Here is a 25,398-nt window from a genome sequence, read left to right as displayed (position 1 = left end):
TTAATAAATTTAAAAGATTGAAATTGCTATTCATATGTTCAACATTGAATATTGAATATTATTGTCCAATATATTTAAACCGTTTTTACACGATTGCATTATTATAAATTTAAATTAACAAACAAAAACTTCATAAAAAAGGAACAGAAAAAGTATCCGTACAACGAAATGTATGTACATATGTTCATTCATTAATCTAAACATCAGGTATAGCAGGAATATTAAAATCTTAAATTGTGTTATGCTTAAAAGTCTGAACTGAACTATAGTAAACTTAAAAGGTATTACATATTTTCAAAACTTCCCAATTTTAACGCAACTTTTATTTTAAAATAAAAAGTTGAAAAACACCTATCATTATGACGAATCCACGGAACATTTAATTTTTTTACGATTTACACAATTAATTCAATTAAATAAATAAACAGTTAGAGAATTTAAAATTCAAGAATAATATTAAAATATAACTATACGTCTGATGTATAATTTTATAGGTCACCCAACAGATAAACCTGCATATTTTAGTCTTTAGAACAATATCAGGTCTTTACCTACAGTGGCGGCAAATAAATTTGAGACATACATTTAATGACCTTAAACCCGGATTTCATGCTATTTTTATATATAATGTTAGTATAGAGTTTCAATATGTTAATTTATAGCCTTGTGTTGTTCATTGAGATTAAGTACGAAGTTGAAGTAATTTTTAAACAAAAAGCGCCAAAAATTTGGATTCGGAAAAAAGATATATATTTTTTAAAATTAAAATTATACACCTTTGAACCATAAAATAAAGTTTTAGGTCTTGTAAAACTGAAATAAACTGTTTACCACAAATTTTTAATTAGGCCCTTGGATCCGATTTGGAGCCAATTGAATAACTCAATTTTTAATGTGTTTTATTGGTCTCCCTGCTTGGCCTTATCTTAAGACATTTATTTATTATAAAGTATGTATAACTACACTTGAACTACGAAAGATAGTGAATTAAATTCGAATGAGATAATTTTCAATAATATCAAAAAACAAATGTCAAAGAAGCTAGCTTCGGATATGCCGACATCAGTGCACAGACGAAACCTTCCAAGTCTTATTTCCATTTCTTTTTCTTCCGCCATTGGCACGCATACACATACAGTTTTTTTTTAGCGTTCTGTCTGTGTGTGCTCTGCTGAGTCAAGTAATGACGTAGTAAGCTGCTGGCAGCGCTGCCAGCTGAGTTTGAGCAGAGCCTATTTATATTGACTGTAACTTATGTTCCATTTATCCAATCTTAGTAAAATTTTGGGACATGATGTCTTATGTACAAAACTATCTCATGAGTAAATTTGGTAAAGATACTCACACTCCTTCATCGATTTTTCGTATATCACCTAATGATCTAGTTATTCGTTCCTGACGATTTTCATACTTTATCTTACCCGGGTTATAAGTAGCTCAAATATCAAGTTTCATCCCAATAGCTCTTAAGATGGCGGCGTGAAGTTTATTTGCACCGACGAACGGACGGACAGAGCTATATCGACTCAGCTTTTCTGCAAGGGCATAAAAATAGATAGACATACAATTTACGGTACTTCATTTCAATAGAATGACCAACTTAACGCTATAAATTAACACATTATTCACTATTCACTAACTTTGTATAAAAACTGCATGCAAAGTAAAGGAAATTTCTGTCTTAATCTTCTTTTGCTTTAAGAAAATCTTAGGCTATATAGTTCTGACTATCTGGATAGAACGGAAAAAGCCACAAAGCATTATTTCGGACGGAATTAGTACCCGAAAATCATTTTTTTACCACTCAAACATTACAGATTACTGAAGCAATTTTAAAGATATACAAATTCTTCTTTAAGAAAGAAATGTGTTTTAAAGTTTGGTTAAAACTTGTCCACAGCCTTACAATATATTTAAAATTTGCTGTACAGAAGTGTGAGAGAACAAAAAGCGATTTCATTAATACATAGTATGTTTAATTAATGATTGTATTATTATTTCATTTTCTTTTAACAAGAAAGATATAACAATATCAGAAAAATATTGTGGTAGGACAATTTTTTTCTAGACTTTAGTTACAGACAAATAAATATACGAATTGGGTAGAATGTATGTGTAAGTCTAGGAACTATGTATATCTTATGAAAGACATATATATATGCATTATATCGAAACAGTAATCGAGGAAAGAATTTTAAATTCGAGTCGGACCTCTGTTCTTGTTCATTTTGTATAATTTTTGGGCTCACTTCTATGTTCTGGCATTGATAGCAAGAGTCATAACCATATCAACGGTAAATAATTTCGATCACACAAAAGGCAAGCCAAGAAAGCCAAATCCAAATGATCATGGGCTATGGGGATGGCCTAACTGGCAACTGTCCATGGCAATCAAGGAGAATGAGGACGAAGAAAATTTGGCATCAGCAACAGCAGCAACAGCAACAATAGCAACAACACAATTTTGAGTTCTTCTTTTGTCTGTGCTTCACGTCATTTCGAATTCCATGTCAAAAGGTGAAGCCAATTCAACGTTTCTGGTGAACTGGGCAAAAAAATCACGACCAAATGGCAACAACAACAACAACAACAACAGCATCAGCAGCAACAACTAACTAACTAACCGCATCAACACGAAAATCACGTTGAATGGAGATTATTTCAACTAATTTGTGACTGTCCAGCTCCATGCATGGCATGATCTAGTCAAGCAAAACTACAATAACTATATATACTTATAGTATGTATGTATGTAGTTATGTTTTTCAGGTACTTACTTATATAAATTGTTGTTTTGTGTCTTTCTCATGTCTCAATTCGATATAGAACAAAGCTGATCATATTAACTCGATTCCATAGAGATCGATGTGGGCGGAAAGGGGGACGACAACAAAATTTATTCTCATGAATAGTTAATGTCTTCTAATATGCCCATTAGTCCATTAGGGGAAATGGGAAATGGCAAAGCGTTCTTAATGAAGAAGAATAGAAATTGAAAAGAAACCAAAGACGGAAGTTAAGCAGGAGTGCCAAGATTATAGCCAAGTTGTAAGACCATTTACCAAATTAAATTGCCACTGCCAACATCTGCGGGTACAATTGTTCGGTCTTCGAGATGGGGATCGGGGATCGTATTGTGTGGGTGAGTTCAAAAAACTTTTCATGAACCATGACTAACTGAATGACTGATAGCTGAAATGCTAAAGTGCCGTGCAAAATGCTCGTTTCTGCACTTGACCAACGCATCGCAAGTCTTCCCAACAACCACATTTTCGTATGAACGTACATATATGTATGTGTCCAAGAGCCAAGTCCAAGTCCACAACCAAGTCCAAGACCAAAACCATGTTGAAGCTACACCACATAATTACATACTCTGTTTCGATGGCCAAATGCCGCCGCCAGCTGAATTGTGTTTATGTCGCCTACAACCCAAGCGGCTGCAGATGCAGAAGTGGCTGTTGGCTCCAACTTTGACTGTTGCCTCATATATGTATGTGTATGTATGTGTGTGTGTACTTGCCCCCACCTAAGCAGATTTGGCTGTGTGTGTTTCTCACGAGCTTGGAACATGCCGCCAGTAGCTACATTGAGCCACAGGGCGAGGGCCCCAAACACAGCAACACGAGCTTGATGACGACCAAGACCAAGACAAGATGACTATTATGTGGGTAGAGGTCGATACATGGGCGTAGACCAGGCATTGCTACCAGAGATCGCCACTTCCAGCAATAGGTCTTTGGGTACAATATTAATTAAGATTCGCAATATCACAAAGAGAAAACTACAAAAAAAACAAAAATACGTTTTAAAATGTTTTCAAATTTAAACCATTTTTTCTTGTTTTATTGTATATTTAAATAATTATAGTTTGAGCAACATAGATAATATTAAAAAATACGATGTATATACTCCTTAAAAATATTTAAAATCATGTAACAAGTTCTAAAAGTGAATACATTCAGCTAAGCAACTTTAAAAAATGAATACAAACCAATTTAAAGTTTAATTTAAGCACAAACGAAATACGTAGACAATTAAATTACTGAAAAATTTTCAATCCCCTTTTATCTAAAATTTAAAAAATTTAAAAATGAAATAGGGAAAATATATGGACAACAGCTTACTAATCCCAAAAACTTGATCAATTTTGCGCTAAAGATAAAGTTATGTAATAATTTTGGGGCACGATAAAACCTTATTATAGGTGACTTGAACGGTGATCGTGGACGAATATTAAAGTATTCAAACACAATCAACAAAGTTAGAAAGAAGATTTCTAAAGGCAAGTTTGCTATCAAAAAAGTACGAACATTGTTCCCAATCTAATAAAGACCATTACGGACTCTTCAAATATCCAACAGTCCTATTGATTGTAAAGATACCTGAGAGGATGTTAAATGTGCTTGAGAAAATTGATTTAGAAGACCTTAAAACCGCCATTGATTTTACCTGTTGACAAAACAATGAATAGAAGACACTAATTTTTGCTCAGTTTTCTTGTTAAGAATTCCAAAAACTTGATCTTTAAATAAGGATTCCCCGCAATTATATGTCATATTAAAGAATCTGTTGATTTTTATGACCCCTTCGAGAACAATCCCCAGAATAGACGCCCCTGCTCTGAAGTTAGTTCTGACTTTGGGCTGTGGGTCTGCCTCTGGGCTTCCCATGACTTCCCTAACTATTTAGAATTTAATAGTGCTTAACACTAACAGAAGACAGAGAAAAAAGGCCACATTAATTTGGCAGTCAAATAAAATGAAATAGGGAAATTAAGGTAAGAGACAGCCCTGCTAAGAAGATGATTACATGGCACAATCGAAATTATTTATAAACCTAATGAAGGTCGAGGGAGACAACTTGTCTAATGGCTTTCAGACGATTTGCCCCGATCTGGACCCGAAATGAAATGGACATGGAATATATTATTATATGTCGTTGCCGCATCTGTGAGTTTCTTAGCCCAAATATAGTATAAGTTTTGTAGAATTGAGAAATTTGCAGTGTAAAAATAAAACGATAAGAGTAAATTGAACACGTCCATAGAACCGAGTGCCCAATGAAGTTTGATGCCTTTTCTCTACATTTCCAATCCGATTCTCGAGCATTGGATAGACAACTTTGTGGTGTTGAAAATACTGGGTCAAAGCGCCGCTATCGTTTATCCGTAGAAAGTCATAAACGGGATCGTCGGGATCCTTCACCTTATAACCATCGCCGCCTGATAGCAGAAAATTGGACAAGATTATACGGTAGACCTTCTCTTTGTGGACGCGTTCGTAAAAAGGCACTTTGCAGGTGGTGCAAAGTGCTTCCAGAAGTGTGATACGTTTCCCCTTTGGACGATTGTAATTGAAATTGACCCGAAGTCCGGACAGCTGAAGGAAACCACCATCGTTTTCCTTGTTGCGCAATTTGGCGGAGAACTCCAAAATATCTATAAGTTGTTTGCCCTTTATGTCCGTGTAGAAGAGTTCATTACGATACGGCAGAACCGTGGCTATATCTGCTCCTGTCACAGCGCCAGATGGTTCGAGTTCAATCGATGCCCGAATGGAACCAGAGTTGACGACGGCTATAGACGCATCTGTCCAGTATGCCTCATCCATTAGTTGCAAGGCCCGGGCATAGACAAAACTGTCGGCTATAAGATTGCCAAAGTTGCATTCCTCCTTGCGGCAAGAATTAGTTTGCCCATTCAAGTATACCAAAGTAGTGCCCACCACATTCTTCTCGATGGCATCGATGGGCTCCCGTTTGCTTTCTAGAAATTCCTTTACAGCCTCATCCTCAGCTACCTTCTTATTAAGTAGGATGGGCGACCCGCTAAAGTGCAATAGCTTACCCTGTTCATCGAACTATGGAGTAGAGGAAGGATTGGCTAAGTTTAGGACTAAAGACCAACCCGGAAGGGGCTACCTCTAGATCTATTTTACCCATATATTTTGTATAGGCGAAGGCCTGCACCACCGGCACATTGATACCGTTTGGCTTGGCCACAATTGTCGGATAATGCCCGGTCGGTATCTCCTTATCTGGCGGTTCCCCTGTATATAGAAATGTCTGCGAATGTCCACCTACAACGACATCGACTTCGGGACATTTTTTGGCTATCTGCTGATCTATGGCATAGCCCGAATGACCCAAGGCTATTATAATGTTGACACCCAGGCTCACAAGTCGACGGGCTTCGTTGCTAGAAGGAAAAAGTTAGATCCTATTCACATACACATGTACTTTCCATATACTTACTTGATTGCTTCAATCTCCTTGGAAAAGACCAATTTATTTTGCTTGGATATTTGCTTGGTTCTTGGCGTTAGATAACCTACTATGCCAATATTTGTGTTAAATTTGCTGATAATCACTGACTTTGTTAGTCTCGGATGGTTGTGCAGATCGGGATCCTCGCTGGTGTCTATATTACAGCAGACAACGGGCGATGTCACCTTATCGAGAAATGGCAACAGACCATCGACCCCATCATCGAACTCATGAGTGCCTAGTGACTGTGTCAAAGAAAGTGATATACGTACTTAGTTGTCGTTCAGATTAGATGAACCTACCAAAGCATCGGGCTCTAACATATTCATCATTTCAGCTACCATTTCGCCATGATAGACCGTAAACCAGGGTGTTCCTTGAAAAGTATTTCCAGCATTTAAATACAAAACCGAACCATTAGATCTGGCCTCCTGTAGGCTGCATTAAGTGGGCGTTAATATCGCTTAGTTGGTTGCAAATGGTCAACTTACACGGTGGCAATACGCGCAAAGCCCCCAAAACAAAGGCCCATTGCCTCTTCCGTCTTTTTACACTTGCCGTAGTGTGCACCTACGGGATCATACCGGGCGTGCATATCATTATTATGGATTATCGAAAACTTCACTCCAAGAGTTGGATGACAAATTAGACACAAGAGGATAAACTCTAGCCGAGGCATATTTAAAATCAAAAATTCACATCTAAAAAAAGAGGCACTTTTGTTTATTAATATTTCTTTGGCGTAAATTTTTTTGCATAGGAAAATTTGAAAGTATTTGACAAGAAACTATGATGTCAATTCATAAAGAAAAAAAGAAAAACCTTTGCCTTCTCGAGCAAACTTCTCGGTTCCATCCAGCCTAAAATTATACCACACTCTGTGTGGCAGTCTTAGCTAAAGAGTCGCATCACTCCCAGTGAGGCAAGCAGCAAGGCAAACGACTGAAGAAGACTACTGGCCGCTGATGTTTCCACAAATTTAATGCGCCCCTCGATCTCCGGATAGACGCTATCACGATTCTTTAGGTATTGACCAACAACGCCTCGATCATTCAACTGCAGACGGACGGGAAGGAAAGTGTTTTTGTCACTCGTTTCATTGAAATTGTGTCCATCGCCGCCATGGAACAAGAATTCGGATATCACTATGTTGTAGCTTCCGCTATTATTGAGCGGCTTGTAATCTGGCACTGGGCAAGCGGCGCAACGGACATCCACAGACACAACACGCTGACCCTTGGGTTGGTTTTGATTGAAGATCACATGAATGCCCGAAACCTGCAGGAAACCACCATCGGAATCTGTTGATCGCACAGCAGCAGCATGTTCCAGAGCATTACGAAGAGTCTGACCCTTGACTCTGACTACATAGAGATGATTACCCCAAGGCAGAAGCGTCAGAAGATCATTCTCTGTAATAGTTCCATCCGATCTCTTTTCAATAGAGCTGCGAATGCCTGATGAGAACAAACGATTGTGAATCTTAACATTATGATATCTATGGTAATTTCTTACCCCCGCCCTGAAGTACAGCTATAGCCGCATCTGTCCAATAAACACCGCCAAGATCATCCAAAACCCGACTGAATACCATGGCATCTGTGATTAGATTTCCCATATTACATTCTCTAGCCCGACAAATCTCTTTGCGTCCCTCCAGCAACACTCTAGTATGACCCACAATTGATTTCTCTAGTGCAGTTACATTTGCCCGGTAAACCTCGAGTAGATCCAAGACATCTTGAGTCTGATTGACTGAAGCATCCAGTAGAATGGGTGATCCATCAAATTCAATTAGATTGCCTTCGGCATCGAACTTAAAGCGGTAGAAGATAAATTCAGTTTATAAATCTATCTCAATGTTTGATCAACTCTAATATCTACCTTCACATGAAGTTTGCCTAAATATTTCGTATAGGCATAGGCCTGAACAACTGGCACCATTTTGCCACTCTTCTGCCTGATCATGTTGGGATAGGGACCTTCAATTTTCTCCGCATCGGGCTGGGTACCATTGTAGAGGAAGGTATTCGTATGTCCCCCTATGACTATATCGACATCGGGACAGTTTTGAGCAATTTCCTGATCTTTTTTATAGCCGGAGTGACCCAATGCTATGATAATATTAATTCCTTGAGCCTTCAATTTCTTTGCCTCGGCACTGGAGTAAAAATAAATGGTTTAAGATGTATATATTTAAATTTTGCATTTACTCACTTTATGGAAACAACTTCTTCAAAGAAGTCTGCTTCACAATTAAGAGTCAAAGTCTTTGTGTCTGGTGTTAGGTAACCAATTACGCCAATTTTTGTTCCATTCGTTTCCAAGACTGTTGAATTGGCCAAATGCTTGGTAGCTGCCAATTGGGGCACATTGCGCAAATCCAAATTACAGGCCAACACTGGGAATTCCACATCATTTAGGAAAGGTATAAGACCTGCGACTTGCTCGTCAAACTCATGATTGCCCAAGGACTTGAAAGTGGTTACAAATAATTAAAATTTTTCCCATTTTCTACAAATGTTTCTTAATCACTCACAATGGCATCTGGTTTAAGTTTGTTGAGAAAAGCACTGGCTATCTTATCTTTGAAGATGCTGAACCAAGCTGTGCCGGCATAGGTATCTCCAGCATTCAAGTAAAACACTGGCGTCCCTCCCCTTCGAGCTTCGTCCCGATATTTGCCAACTCTAAAACGAAAAGACAACTATTAGAACCGGTGATATGGAAAGATCTGCTTGATCTACTCACTCATAGGCCACTCGGGCGAAGCCGCCATAACATTTATTCGATCTGGCCTCCTCCGGCGTGCAAATGCCACTACTCACACTCGTCTGCTCGAATCGGGCATGCATGTCATTATTGTGCAAAATTATAAACTCTGTGGCCACAGGGGGCTTGGCCTTGGCACTCTGTATGGGATTGGCATCAATACTGTCATACATAAGAAATGCAAGGGCCAAAACCATCAACCTTGGATGCATCATTGAGGTACTGAGAGGTAAATATATTATTCATTAGTTACATCATTATGCACTTATAAACTGCTTTGTAAATCAAACAAATTGGAAATTAAGTGACTCAAATTAAATATCTTTAACTAATTCAGTCTAATGAATACTCTTTGATTATTATACCAAGTATATTAAAATTAAGATGCGCCTCTAATAGCTTTTAATATGAGAATTAAATTTAGTTCCAATTAAAAACAAAAGGCTTTATTTGCTAAATTGTTTGAGCTCAAATTCAATTACATTAGTTTTCTTAAAGTATTTATTATAAGGTTTTACTCTTAGCACATTATTAACATCCTAATGTAAAATATGGGGATAATAAATCTATTTTATGGGACTTCCAGACTATCATATTCTTTTCTTTGGAACTCCCATGTTTATATATAACTGAAATACTTTAATGAAACCTTTCAACTTGTTTATTACACATAGCAGATAGTATATGAAAAACTTGGAATTTTAAAATTTTATATTTAGTTTTTATAAAAATGTATCATTTAGACGCCGATGTAAGGAAAATATTGCAAAGGTGCACATTATCATCGGTTCGGATTAGTTTGGTTCAAAGAAAATAAGAATGAGACTAAACAAAAACTATTAAGTGTTTCTGAATCTAATTTTATCAAGATTGGACTGTAGTCGAATACGAAATATGAAATTCTGCAATGCTCTGGCATTATATATATAGGCCGACATTTTTGAGGTCATAAAAAATTGTTGTAAGTTCAATATGTGTCCAATAGTAATTAGGGGGTGCTGAACACGGCCCTGTACTTAGTTTTTGTCTATTACGTCAGGTTTTTGAGAAAAGTGTGTTGAAATTATTCAAATTGGCCGCATTTGCAGTATTTTATTGTATAATATAAACATAATATTGGGCTAAAAACAGTTTTATTTAAACCTATTAATGTATTAAATGTAATTTAATAGCAATTTACAAAATATTAAACAGGTACTTCTTTGTTATAATGCATAATACATATCTTACACTTTGGATATGGTTCTATAATGATTTAAATTTGAACCAAAAAGTTCGATATAGCGATTTCAAGAATTGCCAGCTTTATAACTTTAAAGATTTATGTAAATCTTATGCGTCTTACCAATTGTTTATTAGTAATGTTTGCAAACAAAAGCTATATTTCTTACAGAAAATATTCTGAAATCTGCTAAAATAGATGAAATCTTTTTAACTTTCTATAGTTTACTTTTGGGTGCCTATTTTCCAATCCCAGATCCCCTGATTTCACAAAATCGGGACGTGATGGGCAAAAATCAAGTCAGAATCAGGGTACCCGAAATAGTTAAGAACACCTCTCAAGTTAACGTCACCAAATATTATGTCGGCCTGTGTAATTAATTAACCCATGCCCATTGAAGTGCATATGTATATAATATAAATAAATTTTGTTTAATCGAATCAAATTGGTCTAACTAAGTTTGGTCAATAAAATAATTATAATTAATTTTGTCATTTAAAAAAGCAGCATTCTTTTTTGACAAGAATCAGATGTTTGTTTAAACTGGTTCTTAACACACAATCGTATATACCTGTGGACTAAATTTTTCAATTGTTGTCTAACAACTCCACGTCTATATATACATTAACATTCGTATTTGACATGACATTTTACGAAATAATTTCCCAAGCTATTAGTGGGGAGCAATTAAAGTTTATATTTGTTTGCCTCATGTCTACAATGGCGGCAGGTTCTCTGCACGTGGGTGATGGAGCTTTGAAAATAACAATTTGTAGGTGTATACTATATGGGATACTTAATGAACTTATCTGAAACCCAATGACAACGAAAACGAAACAACTGCAGCAAAAATAATTGTCATACAAAGTAAAAAACGAACGAGTTGTTAATTTCATGTCCATTTAAAATCTAATTAATTTTTTGTTTACACAATCAAATTTTTGCGCAAATTGCACGTTAGCCATGTAGGCAGAAGTGCCAATGACTTGAGGAAAAAAACGAAGTAAGTAAGTCGTCTCGCCGACTTCAGTATACCATGCACCAACAAATATGAACAAATGTGAACAAATATTTTAAATTTCTTTTCTTCTTCTTACATGGCTCATAACATAAGCTATCTCGCTCACTCTACAAGCACAGGAGCACTCTAGCGCCGCCACTAGCCTACGGCCAACTCCGGCGTTATAGAACGCCTAGTGAAACACGTAAAATACGTATATTTTGCATGTTTATAGTTCGATTTTAATTCAATTTTGTATTGGTTATTTTTCTAAATTATGGAGGCGAAAGTGGGCGTGACAAAAATTTTAAATAATCATAATATACCAACATACTAAACTAGTCTACCTACCAAGTTCGATGACTTATTAGTTATTTATCGAGAAAATCAGTTTTTTTTAATTGTTTGAGTTATCTGAGTGCTTACCTAGCGAGTTTACATACCAAACTTAATGTCTTTTCTTTGGTTTTTCAGAAAATCAGTTTTGTTTAAGTTGCGGGTGAGGAAGGGGGCGAAATAGTAGTAAGTAAACTTGATCACCGTAAATTCTACAGGAGTCTACATAATAAAATTGGTGACTCTTGCTTTATGGGGTCGGTAAACCTTCATGCTGCCTTCTACGTACATTTTGGCGACTTGAATATACCATTTCAGCGTATGCATGAATGGTATAAAAAACAAAAAAATGGAAATAAAACACCAAATGAAAAAATTAAAATATATAAAAAAGATCACTTAATTGTAATAAGGCGCCTTGACAAATACCCTGTTACTCTCAATTTAAGAAATTTATATAAACTAAATATTGTTAAAGTTTTAAAACGGAATGTTTAATTAAGATTAATTAAGAACAAAATTTCAACTAATCCTATATTCGATTTTCCGAACTTTTATTAAATATTAAGTAATTCGATAACCCTAAATTAGTGTTTTTTGTCATTGTTTATTAAATTCTCCTCATGAAAAGTCTGAATTAAATTTAAAAAAGAAAACCACGTATTGGTTTTTGATTTCTTCATAAATTTAGCTTAGGTCTTCAACAAAATCCACTCATTACCTTTTTTTTAAGATCATCATTTGATAAGGGGTATCCAAGAGTTGCCAACAAAAACTTGGTCGTGGATATAGTAAGTGGAACAAAAAATCTTAAGTCTTTGCTCTCCGATTTGACCTTAAAAATAAGTTATCTTTTTGCACACGTCAGCGGAGAGTCGCTATCATTAATTTAAAAACAAAAGTTTTGCTAAGTAAATAATTATTGCGAAACCATAAATTATCGGAAAGAATTTCTTTTTTTGAAAAGTAAACAAATATCTCATTGTTTCGATATCTTAGCATCTACAAACATACCTACATATGTACATATATGTACATACATACATACATACATACATATGCAAGTATGTAGACAGGTGCAGGCACAGCTTGAGCCATTGGAATTCATGAATTCGAAAAGAGGAATTTAACTCCATGGGTTTTCATTCGCACTTTTATTTTCAGAATTTTACAATAATAACTTTGCCGTCGGGGCAAAAATATCCATGCATAATAGACGGAAATAATTTACTTCATTGCCATCATTGAAAATTATCATCATTTTATTTTGTTCTGCTCCTATTTATTATATATGTATGTACATACATATATATATTTGATTGACGGAAACTAACAATTCTGCGATTGTTCATATATGGGATAAAAGATTGTTTGTTTAACTTTAAATGTGATTTGCACTTTTGCCAAATTGGCCATAAACAGGTGATAGCTAAATTTCACGTGAAATAAACACTAACTAACAATAAGCTTCCAAGTAAGTAAACCGCTTATACATACTAAATGTGTGGGCCAGACAAGCGACGATCTGCTAATTGAACAACCGTTGTCATCGATGTTTTTTTTCAAACTAACTCTCACTCACTCTGCTGCTGCTCACTGGAGGTGTTTAGCTGCGGTTGCCACTCGCACTGCTTGCTCTTGTCGGCATTTTGATGATGTTGTTGTAGTTCTTGTTGTCAGTGTTTCCGTTTTTTTTTTTGCCGGCGATGCCACGATCTCGATCCGTTGACACCCAATTGTATTTGGCTTGGCTCACCCACACAACAGGTGAAGCCCAACACTCTCTCTTAGTAGCTCTCATTCTATTTGTCTAGCCACTACTCTCTCCCGCGCTGTTAAGCTCTCTCCCCAATACGTCATAACATAACGTTAAGTGTCGTTATTACGTAGCCCCAAAAAGTGGGATGCTGCCTTATCGCACAGACGCCTAAGCGTGTGCGTATGCTCTCTTCGTTTGTTTGTGTGTGTGTTGTCAGGGAATAATTCATACATTTGTATGTACAAATGGAAGCCTCACAAAAGAAATGAAACGCCTTCACTTGGAAATTCATTAAAATGTACAATATCAAGGACGTAATTAAAACTTCATTTCAAGAATGCTGCATTCTCACATAAAAGTTTCTACAGAAATAAGCGTTAATTTTAAAATAAAATTCTTCAAATTCCAATCAATATTTTGGTCAGAAGTGTGCAACGCTTAGAAGAAAACATCTCGAACCATATAAAGGGTAAACATATATTTTTGATCAGCACGATGAGACGAGTTTAAATATCCATGTCTGTTCGTCAGTCTGAATCAACGCAAACTCCTCCTAGAGCGTTAGAGATACGTAGAGATAGGTTTGTATATCTCGGATTTTTATGAATAACTTCGTAATTTTGGACTCGATTGTCTTAAAAAATTATATTTGCCAGTCTAGAATTCGTCTTTGTTGTTTGCGCCAAATTTGAGCAGGATCGGATGACTATTTCATAGGAACGATCAGTTGAGAAAAGTGATTTTTATCAATAATTTCGGTACTTTTCACACGATTACCTTAAAATTTAGTATTTTTCATTTAAAATGAAGCTGTTAATGACCATGCCAATCATTTAAATGCACTTGAAAGTGGATTACAAAATCGATTCTAATTTGCTTTCGCATGGAACTTTAAGTTAAATTTTCAGTTTAATTGTATTTGAACGAAATCGGATAACTAAATTGCATTGCTTCAGCCTGAAATTGTAGGCTGTTCTCTCGCGAACTTTAGACTTTGTAGACAAAAACTTTTCCACTTTAATCGTCGTCCAGTGATTAAAGGTTTTTTAGGTCATCTTTAAATTTATTCATAAAATATATACAAATATTTTTTGTTTATTCCGCTAAAGAAGGTAAAGTTCCAGGAAAAGAAACGACCCTATCCCAAGTTTAAAGGCATGAGAAGATGCCAAGAACGAGATTTTTTCCAAGTAGAAGGTTCATCATATTTTATGATCGGTGAGTTTTTTTTTTGCCTGCAGGTACCAAAAATCAATGAAATCGCCTCAGAAACTTTTATGACTTTTTTAGAAACAGTTTCCTTCCTTGAATACATGTTTAATGCTAGAATTTGACGGTTTGCATTACAAGAAGGTGAATTGAAATAGATTTGAATAAAGTTTTGTATATTGTCATTTGAAACAAAATATATAAAAATATTGAATTTAAATTCCCTGATTAAAATATATTACTTAAAACAGCTTTGTGACTAGTCCTGATAGTAAAATCAGTGTCATGGAAGCCCATAGATGTGAGCCCGAACCGGTATCATCCTTTTCTATAATGACAATTCGTCCCTCCATTTCGGGATATACATAATGACGCCGCTCAAGATATGCCGTAGTGGCACCCAAGTCATCCACCTCTAGCTTATCCACAAGCTCAAAGTTGTCTTCAGTCAGGATGTAGCCATCGCCTCCATCCAAAATGAATTGAGAAATCACCACACCATATTGGGCTGTGTCATTTAGATTGCTGTAGGACGGAACACTACAGGCTGCACATAGAACCTGAGCTGATATCACACGTTCTCCCGCGGGCTTGTTGTAATTGTATTCGACCCGAAGACCAGACATTTGAAGAAATCCTCCATTGGAATCCCACGTTCTCACTGTCGCGGAATGCTCCAAGGCGTTTCTCAAAGTTAGACCCGTAATCCGGATGACATAGAGAGGATTCTCGAATGGAAGAACTGTTAGTACATCGCTGCCAGTAATATTGCCATCCGCATCTTTGTCAATGCTGGCTCGTATGCCTAGAAGGAAGGGAGGGGAACGATTAATAAGACACGGGACACTAAAGACACATACTACCTACCGCCGCCTTGAAGTAGAGCAATAGAAGCATCAGTCCAGTATTCCCCTCCGGCGTTTTCAATAACCCGTGCAAAGACCATGGCATCGGTCAACATATTGCCCAAATTGCACTCTCTCATGCGACAAATGTTGCCACCCTCTAGACTTACTTTGGTATAGCCAAGAATCTGCTCTTCCAATGCGGTCACATTTGGACGATAGACCTCGAGCAGCTCTAAAAGATCTTGCTCCTGGGTCACAGAGGCATTCAGTAAGATGGGAGCTCCGTCGAATTCAATCAAATTGCCCTCGGCATCAAACTAAGAGACAAATACAATTCAATTCAGTGCATGTTCAATTAAATTTGGGAAAATTTATCCTACCTGGACATGGATCTTGCCCAAATACTTTGTATACGCGTAGGCTTGAACCACGGGAACCTTCTTACCACTAGCCTGTTCCACTGTGGTCGGATAGGGACCACGTACTGCCTCCGGATTAGTGTCTGAGTCATCGGCAACCGGCTGACTAGCATCTAGGAATGTATGCGAATGACCACCGACAACAATATCAACCTCTGGACAATTTTTGGCAATTTCCTGATCCTTTTGGTAACCCGAATGACCCAAAGCAATGATGATATTGATTCCCTGGGCCTTAAGCTTTTCTGCCTCGGCACTAGGTTCATAGAAGAATGGTAGAATGACAATCAATTATTGGCCCTTGTTCCCACTACTTACTTGATGGATTCGATTTCCTCATTATATTCAACGTCATTCTTAAAGCTTAGAAACTTGGTATCGGGTGTTAAATAGCCTATGACACCGATTTTAACACCATTCGTCTCTAGAATAGTTGAATTTGCCAATTGTTTGGCAGCCGCCAAATCGGGCTCATTGGTCAGATTCAGATTACAGGCCAAAACAGGGAATTCCACATCATTAAGGAATGGTATAAGACCTTCCACGTTCTTATCGAACTCATGATTACCAAGTGACTGAAAGAAAACGATTAGATCGAACGATTAGATCGGAGTGTTGGGGTCTTACTATTGCGTCTGGTTTGAGTTTATTAAGAAAAGCGCTAGCTATCTCATCCTTAAAGACAGTGAACCAGGCAGTTCCCGTGTAGGTGTCACCAGCGTTCAAATAGAATACAGGAGTGCCTCCAGCTGCGGCCTCAGCTCGATATTGACGGACTCTGAAAACGAAAATGACACAAGAGTCAGAGTTTGTTGAATCACCTTATTGCAGTCTACTCACTCATAGGCCACTCGAGCAAATCCACCATAGCACTGATCTGTATTCGCATCCTCTTGGGAACAGGTGCCGCCATTCACATTGGTCTGCTCGAACCGGGCATGCATATCTATATGGGAAAATTTGAACAAGTAACTATATTATTTTGCAAGTGGAGTCGATTGAACCTATTGAGAAACTTACCATTGTTGTGAAGGATTATGAATTCCGTGGCCACTTCGGCACGTGGCTGATTTATGGGATTAGCCCCGATCTGGGCAATAATGGGCAGGCCCAATAAGGCAATAAACCAAAGAGTAGCCATAATGAATGGAGCACTGGAAAATCAAACAATTTAATCAAAGTTTTGCCAAAGCCATTTTTTTTTAAATTTATATCTATCTTTATTAGCAGTCTCTATTTATTTCAGTTAACTTTTTATAGAAGCTCGAAAATGAAATCGCAAAAATAATAATTCTGTTTTACTGCACTTATTAAATCTAATCGCTTTGCTTATCAAACTCATCCAACTTTCAAAATATTAGCGAGTCCGACTATGTGGGTTTGTGTGTACCTACTTTTTAGTTATTATTTTGGTAGGGTATACAGAGAAAACCTTTTATATTGAATATTTAAATGTAGTTTACTCTCCATTTCATTTGAAATCAACGGTAATTATAATGTATCCATCACTGATTGCCCTCTAACATGCCTCAGTTTCAGTTCGACTCTCATACTCTAACTCGGCGCTACCCGCCAACGGAATCGCGCTTGTTACTTACATGTTCTCGTCACACGATCCACAAGCAAACTGGCCCGAAATGTGTGGCTAACAAACCGTTAAAACCCGAAAAATAAAACAAAAACAAAAATAACAAAAAGGCACACATAGTTTATTGTCTCGCTGAGTTGGCTGATTGTGATAAGTTTCAGGTACTGGCCGATTATCATGTGCTTTTCGGCCCTGACTCCTCTCTTACCAACGATGTTGTTTAACTGAAAATGGTCAACGTCATCGTATCAGGAGCTAACTTATCTCAAACACACAGAATTGTTAAGGGGAGAGATATTATAGATAATCATGAATTATGTGCTATAGTCATTAATGAAAAGATAATAAATAAATATGTTTCCCGTTAATCATCGAACTTCAGAGAGTATGTGAAGTTCGTCAAATGGATCAAAGTTGTCAATCAACATTTTTCCATACTTATATATACCAGTCATTTTATATCCCATTGTGACAATCGCTTCCGTTTTCGATCAGATACAGATACAGAAGCCGTATTTATTAGCTCTATTTCTCAAATTAGTTGCGGTCTTTTGGAAACTTTTGATTTCAATGGTTATACCAAATTCGGATAGGTTGTCACCTACTTAAATGAATCAGACTATTTGGTTTTCTAACTAAACAATGGTTTAAACAGTTGGTCAAACAGATCTGCATATTCCCACGCAGGTTCCATGCATTGACTTTGACTCAGATTTGGACTTGTGCCTCTGATCGCACTCGTCTAGCCTGGCCAACGCCTGGCCTCTCTGGCATTCCCTATAATAGAAATTTTGTCATAAATATGCACATAAATTATTTAAATCAAATTCAATTGATAACAAAGACGGCTCTTCATATGCTCTTTCAGAGTGTCTGTCTCTCAGTGTGTCGGTCTTCCAAAGAAGTTGCCGGTTAGATGATTTCAAATTTGTTATTGAAAATAAATATAATTCTAATTGCTCACACTTTCGAGTGTGTGTTGGTTGAGTGGTCGTGTGTGTGAGTGTGTTTGCGTGTGTTAATTCATTCGATTTCAAGTGCGATCACAAGCACATATTGTACCTCAATTATCTACTGCTGGGCCCTACTCTACTCTACTCTACTCTTCTCCACTCTAGTCTAGTCGTTTAGCTTTAGTATACATATATGTACATATACATACATACCCAAAGTAAATATATGTGTTTGTACATAGATGGACGAAAGTTGATACAGAAATAAATACAATATATATATTTAATGATATAAATACTCGTACTTGTTATTCTGCTCTTCGTTCACCACATTGCTGGGAAATGACAATTCTGTTCGATGGGCCTAAACAGCTGCCCTCCATACGGTATATATATATATATATATATCTACTTGTTCACGAATATATATACTTACATATATATTTATATACTAACTATATTTTTACTTTCGCTGATTTGATGGATTGCCCATGGACCCTAAATTACTTAAAAAGCAAAAACAAAATTGAGTATTTTTAGTATGCAATACAAAGCTTTGCACATATTTCTCATAAGTAGTTCTTATTTACACCATAAATTAGTTATATGTATAGTATATGTATATACCAATTGGAATACTACAATACTAGAGAATTATAGAGAATTCGCAAACAACTTTTCCAATTCTTTTAAATAAGACCGATTTCGGAAACTTGAGTCAAGCCAGACTGCTTATAACAAAAAACAATAAATATTAACTTTCATTTTAAAAATTTTTATTGCCTCACAGCCCTTTTAAAATCATTGCTTAGTACCCTTATACCTTATCTACGGACATATCTGATGACACGATATGAAGTTTTGAAATTTGGAACAAAACAACAACAACTCATGCAACATTTGACTAATCATAAGATTTTGGCACACAATTTTCACAATGGAGTGGAGGGAATTAAAAGAAAAGTCTTCCTTTCAATTTAAAAGACTTCACTTATACCCTATTTTATAAATTGTGGAGAAAATAAATTAAACCAGAGGGCCGGGGCTAACTTCGACCGCGTCAAAGTTTGTATACCCTTGCAACTTTTTTGGTAACTCTTTCCTTACCTAAAGCCATCAAAGTGGAAAAACGTTTAAGCCAAAAAGGCTAATGTTTGCGAAAGAACGGCCTACAATCTTAGCATAGGAAATAACGAAGATATTGATCAAAGTCACTGTTTTCCACCGATCGTTCCTATGGGAGCTATATGATATAGTAACCCGATATTTATCAAATTCGGCACAGTCATTAACAGATACACTAAACTAACAAATATTTAATTTGAAAGCAATCGCGTTAAAAGTAACGAAGTTATTGAAGAAAGTCACTGTTTTCGAAAGATCGTTCCTATGGGAGCTATATGATATAGTCAGCCGATCTTGATCAAATTTGGCACAGTCGTTTATATGTATAATAAACTCACCAATATTGAATTTCACGACAATAGCTCAGAAAATAACGAAGTTATTGAGAAAAGTCACTGTTCGTGACTTTGCGGTTTGTATGGGAGCTATATGATATAGTGGACCGATCCGGCTGAATCCGAGATATACAACGCCTGCAGTATATACAAGCCTACATGCAAAATTTCAGCCCTGTAGCTTCAACGGTCTAGGAGGAGTTTGCGTTGATCCAGACGGACGGACAGACGGACAGACGGACGGACGGACGGACGGACGGACATGGCTATATGAACTCGTCTCGTCATGCTGATCAAGAATATATATACTTTATATGGTCGGAGATGCTTCCTTCTATGCGTTGCACACTTCTGACCAAAATTAATATACCCTTTTTGCAAGGGTATAAAAACTCAAGTACTTAAAAGAGTGAGAGTGAGAGTGATAGGATAGATAGGATATAGATATACATAGTATATAAGGAGCATTTAATAATTTCATTTATAAATTTGTTTTGGAAGATCTGAAACTTAGAATGGAATGCTTAGAAAGTAAAAGAATTTAATTTTCCTTTTTGGGCTTAGCAGCTCAATCTACAATAAAAATATAACAATAAATGCAACTGTAATGACGGCTTACTAACTTCATTTAATAAACGCTAGTTACACCCAATAAGCATTTGTTAGATAGTATAGACATAATGATATTAATTCTTTCTACTATCTTCTCGAAAGTTGCGCTGGAAAACAATTATTTTCCGGTGCATCTTGAAATTTTCGCAACAGTTCTCACATTTTGACGCCCAGAAGGGTTGTTTTTCAAAATTGGTTAATTTCCTTCATACCATAGATCCCAGAAAGCAATCATATTTAAATCTGATTAAAATGGTCATAAAAAAGGCTCATTTTCTGATCATAAATAACCCAATCGTCGGCAGAAAATGGTAGGCACGACTTTTCTTGAAGAGGCCCTTATTCTTCCCTGTTTCAATAAGTTTTGAGTCATAATTGGGTCATACTAATGACGACTGCTTTACGCTTTGTTTTTCTCCTTTGGGGAATGGGGATAAATCGAGTCTTCTTTTAGTCGCGCATACTATGAATCATATTTTGATCATCAAAACGACTTAAAAAAGACTATCTAAAATGTCAAAACAGTCTTCCAAATGCTAGGTGGGATGCAACCCATCAGGTTGGACATATTTTTGTCGCTACAATAGAATTGAATGCGAGTTGCATAATTTGTTATTCCCCTTGCTAAACTGAAAACGAAAAAAAATTTAATAAGGGATTAAATTTGTTAATGTTCTGATTAATTGTTTATATGAACCTACCCCAAACGTTTTTGGTATCCTTTTTTGCTGCTGAAGGACATTTTGGGGTGTGTTCGGAGTTATTTCATTTTCGAAAAATGTGAAAAATATATTTATCTTTCAAATATAGTATCCATGTGCACAAAACACTATAAGTTTCTGATTGACAATAATTTATATATTGTATATGAGTAAACACCAAGGAAATACCCACAAGAGTTTATAAGATTACTTTTAATACTATGCCATAATGGGATACGAGTTTTCTAATTAAAATCAATAATTTTGGAAGAGAAAGGGTTATTTTTATCCCATAGAATCTATGGCATAGATGTTTCTGCCAGATATGTTCCAGATTTGACAAACTAGTTGGCAGAAAATGAAATTTTCATACGTTTTCCACACTTCATTCATCCGTAATAAGGTCGTACACATTTATGGATTTTTAATTTAATATTTAATCTACATGGTATAAACGTTGCTTTCAGATATACATACATTAGTATGTTAATATATGTAAATAATCTGAAAAAAAACTGTAATGTGTCAGATGGGGAAATTGTAATAATTGTAAGACTATAATCACTCATGAGTTGTAATATAAGGTGCGCGAAATAACTAAGTGGGACACTACATTGCTATCTATACCAACTAAACCGATAAAGATATTAAAATAAAATAAATTTATAATTAAACTTCTTAAATTTATAAATATATTTCAGCCCATTAAAATGGCAAAAAGCAAAATTAGAAAAAAATCAAACTAAATATTTTCAAACGAAATAAGTAACTGGGACAAATTGTTAATTTGTGTCCTAATTTTAAAATGTAAAATAAAAACCAACTGAAACAACTTCAAACGATTGAATAGCCCTGTACTCTATTTTGTACCAATTCCAACATACGAGCTGCAATTTAATAAAGCGTGTTTTGGAGCATTTGGATGTCCAATTTTCTTATTCAAAGTACCAATTTCAAGTGCTTATCTAACCACAAATGACAACAAAGCAATCTGTCCCATTTACTTATTTCGTCCGAAAAACTCAACGTTGGCATCTAAAAATTAATGTAACTGGAAAACCCCGTGATACTTTTTCACAATTTTTTGGTCATCGCTGAAGAACAATACAACTAAAATATAGAAGGAAAAGAGAAAACGAAAAACTGCATATTTTGGACAAAATAATGTGATAAGACTTTATCCCGCTTACTTATTGCGCGCACCTTAGAGCGTAAGGTATTATGATATTAAACTATTTCGTATAACATTCTTTAAATATTTGTGAATCGTCTGCGTCTAAAAAAACATTATATTTGTCATACATTTGTAGGTATAAGTATTGCAGCGATGCCAAATATTAAATAAAAAAAGATTATATGATTTATATTGGGTTAGCAGCACTAAATTCCGTTTCCGTTTCGAAAAAACGGAAATTCATCCCACATGTTTGCCATCTTGACGGAGTTAACCCAAAATTGTTTTGCCACATAGCAGTGCTAATGTTGAGCGTTTATTTTCAGAAATTAATTTAATTAAGACAAATAACAGAAATAAATTAGACACGGAGACTTTAAAAGGATTGCTTCACACCAAAAGTGGATTAAACGAAAACTAAGAGCCTTCTGACAAACACCTAAAATATTTTAATCAAAACATGTATAAATTTTTGTAAAACATGTATGTACATAAATTAATATGTATAATTTAAACAATGTAATTTGCTTTCTAAAACGACAAATGAAATTAATAACAACGAAGTACAATACAGTTAATTTAAAAATTTAATGGTTTATTAATTTTTTTTATTGTTTTTAAGCTTTAAAAAAAAGTACGTAGATCTACGTATTTCAGCAAAATTGTGCTACGTAAAAATACGTAGATTTTGGAGCCTGGCTACGTATTTCTCAAATTTTGACTTGGCATCGCTGAAGTAATGCCCATTATCATTTTTAATAAACTTTTATTGTAATTCGGGGAAAAGAAATGTGGAAAATCCCCTGCCTACTTAAAGCAATATTTCAACTTTTCTAATTATATAAAGTATCTATATTTTAATTAGTATGTAATTTTTCCACTTTATTGGTAAGCTGCATATAATATTATTTTAATTGAAGCTTTGTCGCAAAGATTGTTTTAATATAATTGGAAATAGTTTATTTAGATCTATTTTCAGTCTTTGAGTATTTGAGCTCCTTTTAAAACTTATTAGGACAACTAGTTTGCAACATATGATGCTGTTTTTAATGGATAGAGTATTCTTGAAGTAGGGTAGTTATGATAACCTATTATGATGTTACGATTCTTAGAATTTGTAAGTAATACCTTTTGTATACTTATATGTGGTTTAAGTATTTAGTATTTCAGTTTAAACTACATATGGCAAACGTTTAATCGTTTATCAAGACTTATACAATCTATAATTTTATTTTCAGTGTACTGACGCACACACACACATATATGCTTGCACACATACATAATGGTATAGGTGTGTGGCACTTAATAGCACTATGGCTACGGCAGGTCAAAGCAAAGAGCAATGAAATCGAAGAGATGAATGTTGAAGCGTGCCAGCTGCAAATGCCTGACTGGCCAACCAAACCCAACGCACACCCTACACTGCCAAGAGAATTGTTGAGAGTAGAGCAGAGACAAGGCGGTTATGTCGGAACTGGGCAATGAGTTGCCGCCGCGAGACAACAACAAAACGGAAAAGGGCAGGAAAGGGAAGAGAAGGTAAGGCAGTAGGACAAGGTATGTATGGGCCAAGGGGAAGAGGAACAGAAGGCAGGGCAATGGCAGAGGGTAAACGAAGACAGGCTGCAGTTAGAGATGGCTGCGGCAGCATATTGTCAGGGGTTGTTGCAATAATATCCTGCTCCTGCGATTGTATCCTGTTGCCTTCCCGCTTCAGCTGCCGGCAGAAAGACGAAATTCAAACAGCTGCAACAATTTTTTGTTTGTGTTTTTTCTTTTTCGAACCCCCGGCACGGCACATCCCCTAATGCGGACGAACGCTTGCCACTATCTCTCTAGTTCCTGTCCCCTGTCCCGGTTGTTATCCCGGATTGGGGGTTGATTTTGAGCTCAACGGCTGCGGCTGCGACTGCGCCGAGAGCCAATGCTGGGGTGCATTCAGATTCAGTCATTGCGATCATCACGTGAACGAAGGTTGTGCCGCGGATCTAACAGAAACCCAGCGAAAAGAAGGATTCGTTTTAAGTAATGTCGGGAAAAATCATTATGAAACGCAAGTGGAGCCAACAGGCCGAGGAGCAGCAACAACAGCAACAACAACAGCCACAGCCAGAAGAAGATGTAGAACAAAAACGCCACCGACCTGACTCGAGACCCATAACCCCACCTGCAGAAGCACCAGATACTCCCCCTCTCGAAGAAGATGCCACAGATCCACATAGCATTCTATTCGAGGCACTGCAAAAGATAATGGAACTGCAGGCAGAACTTGAAGGTTTCGAAAACGACTTGGACGAGCGAAAGGAGGACGAAGAGGAGGATCAGCAAGAGGCAGCTCTTAATGCCGAAGTGGCTCAAAACTTTGAGCACCCATCGCCTGCCCCCGTTGCTGCCCCGCAGCGAAGTCAGGCCGAAGCTCTTGGTTTTGCCATGTGCGCAAGGGAAACTCTGCTCTTCCTGCAGAGCGAAGGCATCTCCACCGAATCCGTCCTATACAAGGCGCTCCTGGGCAAGCTAGTTGGTCAGAGCGATGGCCTTCTCCAGGCGTGAAACGGAATCAAATCGGCGCGAGTGTAACCAAAAGCTTTCTAGTCAGCGATCTCATTGCAACCAAAAAAAAAAACGAGGGCTTAGCATTTAAGGGATTTCCATTTGGAAAAGTAAATTACCTAAGTTGTTTACTCTAGTCAATTATTGTAAAGCAATTAAAAAATAGTATGTAGAAAATAAATAGAAATATCCTTAAAACTTGCATAATTACCCTGTAAAATTACACAAATATTTTTCTAGAGGGTCATCAAACGCTGATTACTCCATTGACTAATTGCTGAAAGGGATTTAAACAAATCGGGCAACTTGGCTTCATTATTCACTTTTAAATTCAAATGAAGTCGATATATCTGTTGTCTATATGAAAGTCGAGGAAATTAAGAGCTGAAGTAAGTTTGCTTTGAAATTGTCTTAAGAGAGCTAACTGGGCAGTCAACAGTAAAATATTCATTTTCTGCCATTGCACTAAACTAAAAAATGTCCAAGCAACATGCTTAGTAAGATTAAAAAAAAGAAGTTAGATTTTTT

General features: G+C 36.3%; 4 protein-coding genes across 5 annotated transcripts; 1 reads left to right on the top strand and 3 right to left on the bottom strand.

The window, feature by feature from the left end:
- Window positions 1-4,926: 4,926 nt before the first annotated feature.
- Window positions 4,927-6,974, bottom strand: LOC6652148 (protein 5NUC). Its single transcript, XM_023181204.2, has 5 exons — window positions 6,759-6,974; window positions 6,570-6,705; window positions 6,256-6,512; window positions 5,923-6,199; window positions 4,927-5,861 (listed from the first exon to the last, which is right to left on the bottom strand). The coding sequence occupies exons 1-5, from the start codon at window positions 6,944-6,946 to the stop codon at window positions 4,962-4,964; spliced, it is 1,758 nt and encodes a 585-aa protein (XP_023036972.1). The 5' UTR covers window positions 6,947-6,974; the 3' UTR covers window positions 4,927-4,961.
- Window positions 6,974-13,169, bottom strand: LOC111519581 (protein 5NUC-like). Of its 2 annotated transcripts, none has more exons than XM_023181000.2 (7): window positions 13,095-13,169; window positions 9,019-9,261; window positions 8,807-8,957; window positions 8,485-8,741; window positions 8,152-8,428; window positions 7,783-8,083; window positions 6,974-7,724 (listed from the first exon to the last, which is right to left on the bottom strand). In XM_023181000.2, exons 1-7 carry the CDS (start codon window positions 13,145-13,147, stop codon window positions 7,159-7,161), a joined length of 1,848 nt encoding a protein of 615 aa, XP_023036768.2. In that variant the 5' UTR covers window positions 13,148-13,169; the 3' UTR covers window positions 6,974-7,158. The 2 variants fall into 2 exon arrangements, with proteins under 2 accessions (XP_023036768.2, XP_046865781.1); XM_047009825.1 differs by lacking the exon at window positions 13,095-13,169 and adding an exon at window positions 12,319-12,350.
- A 1,551-nt stretch (window positions 13,170-14,720) lies between these two features.
- LOC6652150 (protein 5NUC) lies at window positions 14,721-17,459 on the bottom strand. Its single transcript, XM_023181063.2, has 8 exons — window positions 17,431-17,459; window positions 16,853-16,986; window positions 16,673-16,778; window positions 16,460-16,610; window positions 16,151-16,407; window positions 15,794-16,088; window positions 15,433-15,730; window positions 14,721-15,370 (listed from the first exon to the last, which is right to left on the bottom strand). Exons 2-8 carry the CDS (start codon window positions 16,971-16,973, stop codon window positions 14,808-14,810), a joined length of 1,791 nt encoding a protein of 596 aa, XP_023036831.1. The 5' UTR covers window positions 16,974-16,986; window positions 17,431-17,459; the 3' UTR covers window positions 14,721-14,807.
- A 6,665-nt stretch (window positions 17,460-24,124) lies between these two features.
- On the top strand, window positions 24,125-25,038 carry LOC6652151 (probable serine/threonine-protein kinase tsuA). Its single transcript, XM_002074863.4, has one exon. It carries the CDS (start codon window positions 24,349-24,351, stop codon window positions 24,868-24,870), a length of 522 nt encoding a protein of 173 aa, XP_002074899.1. The 5' UTR covers window positions 24,125-24,348; the 3' UTR covers window positions 24,871-25,038.
- Window positions 25,039-25,398: the final 360 nt, after the last annotated feature.

Source organism: Drosophila willistoni, assembly GCF_018902025.1.
Source record: "Drosophila willistoni isolate 14030-0811.24 chromosome 2L unlocalized genomic scaffold, UCI_dwil_1.1 Seg168, whole genome shotgun sequence".
Lineage (NCBI taxonomy): Eukaryota > Metazoa > Arthropoda > Insecta > Diptera > Drosophilidae > Drosophila > Drosophila willistoni.
Note: the sequence above shows the minus strand (reverse complement) of the source record. Positions and strands in the feature narration are given on the sequence as shown.

Coding starts and splice junctions, on each gene's coding strand:
- LOC6652150 (XM_023181063.2), bottom strand. CDS start 16,973: ATGGCTACTCTTTGGTTTATTGCCTTATTGGGCCTGCCCATTATTGCC. Junction 16,779..16,852: donor CATAATCCTTCACAACAATG/GTAAGTTTCTCA, acceptor TTTCCCATATAG/ATATGCATGCCCGGTTCGAG. Junction 15,731..15,793: donor TGGGCAAGATCCATGTCCAG/GTAGGATAAATT, acceptor TTTGTCTCTTAG/TTTGATGCCGAGGGCAATTT.
- LOC111519581 (XM_023181000.2), bottom strand. CDS start 13,147: ATGACAACGGTTGTTCAATTAGCAGATCGTCGCTTGTCTGGCCCACAC. Junction 8,742..8,806: donor AACTTAAACCAGATGCCATT/GTGAGTGATTAA, acceptor ACCACTTTCAAG/TCCTTGGGCAATCATGAGTT. Junction 7,725..7,782: donor AGCTGTACTTCAGGGCGGGG/GTAAGAAATTAC, acceptor TGTTCTCATCAG/GCATTCGCAGCTCTATTGAA.
- LOC6652151 (XM_002074863.4), top strand. CDS start 24,349: ATGTCGGGAAAAATCATTATGAAACGCAAGTGGAGCCAACAGGCCGAG.
- LOC6652148 (XM_023181204.2), bottom strand. CDS start 6,946: ATGCCTCGGCTAGAGTTTATCCTCTTGTGTCTAATTTGTCATCCAACT. Junction 6,513..6,569: donor TGTTAGAGCCCGATGCTTTG/GTAGGTTCATCT, acceptor TCTTTGACACAG/TCACTAGGCACTCATGAGTT. Junction 6,200..6,255: donor AAGGAGATTGAAGCAATCAA/GTAAGTATATGG, acceptor TTTTCCTTCTAG/CAACGAAGCCCGTCGACTTG.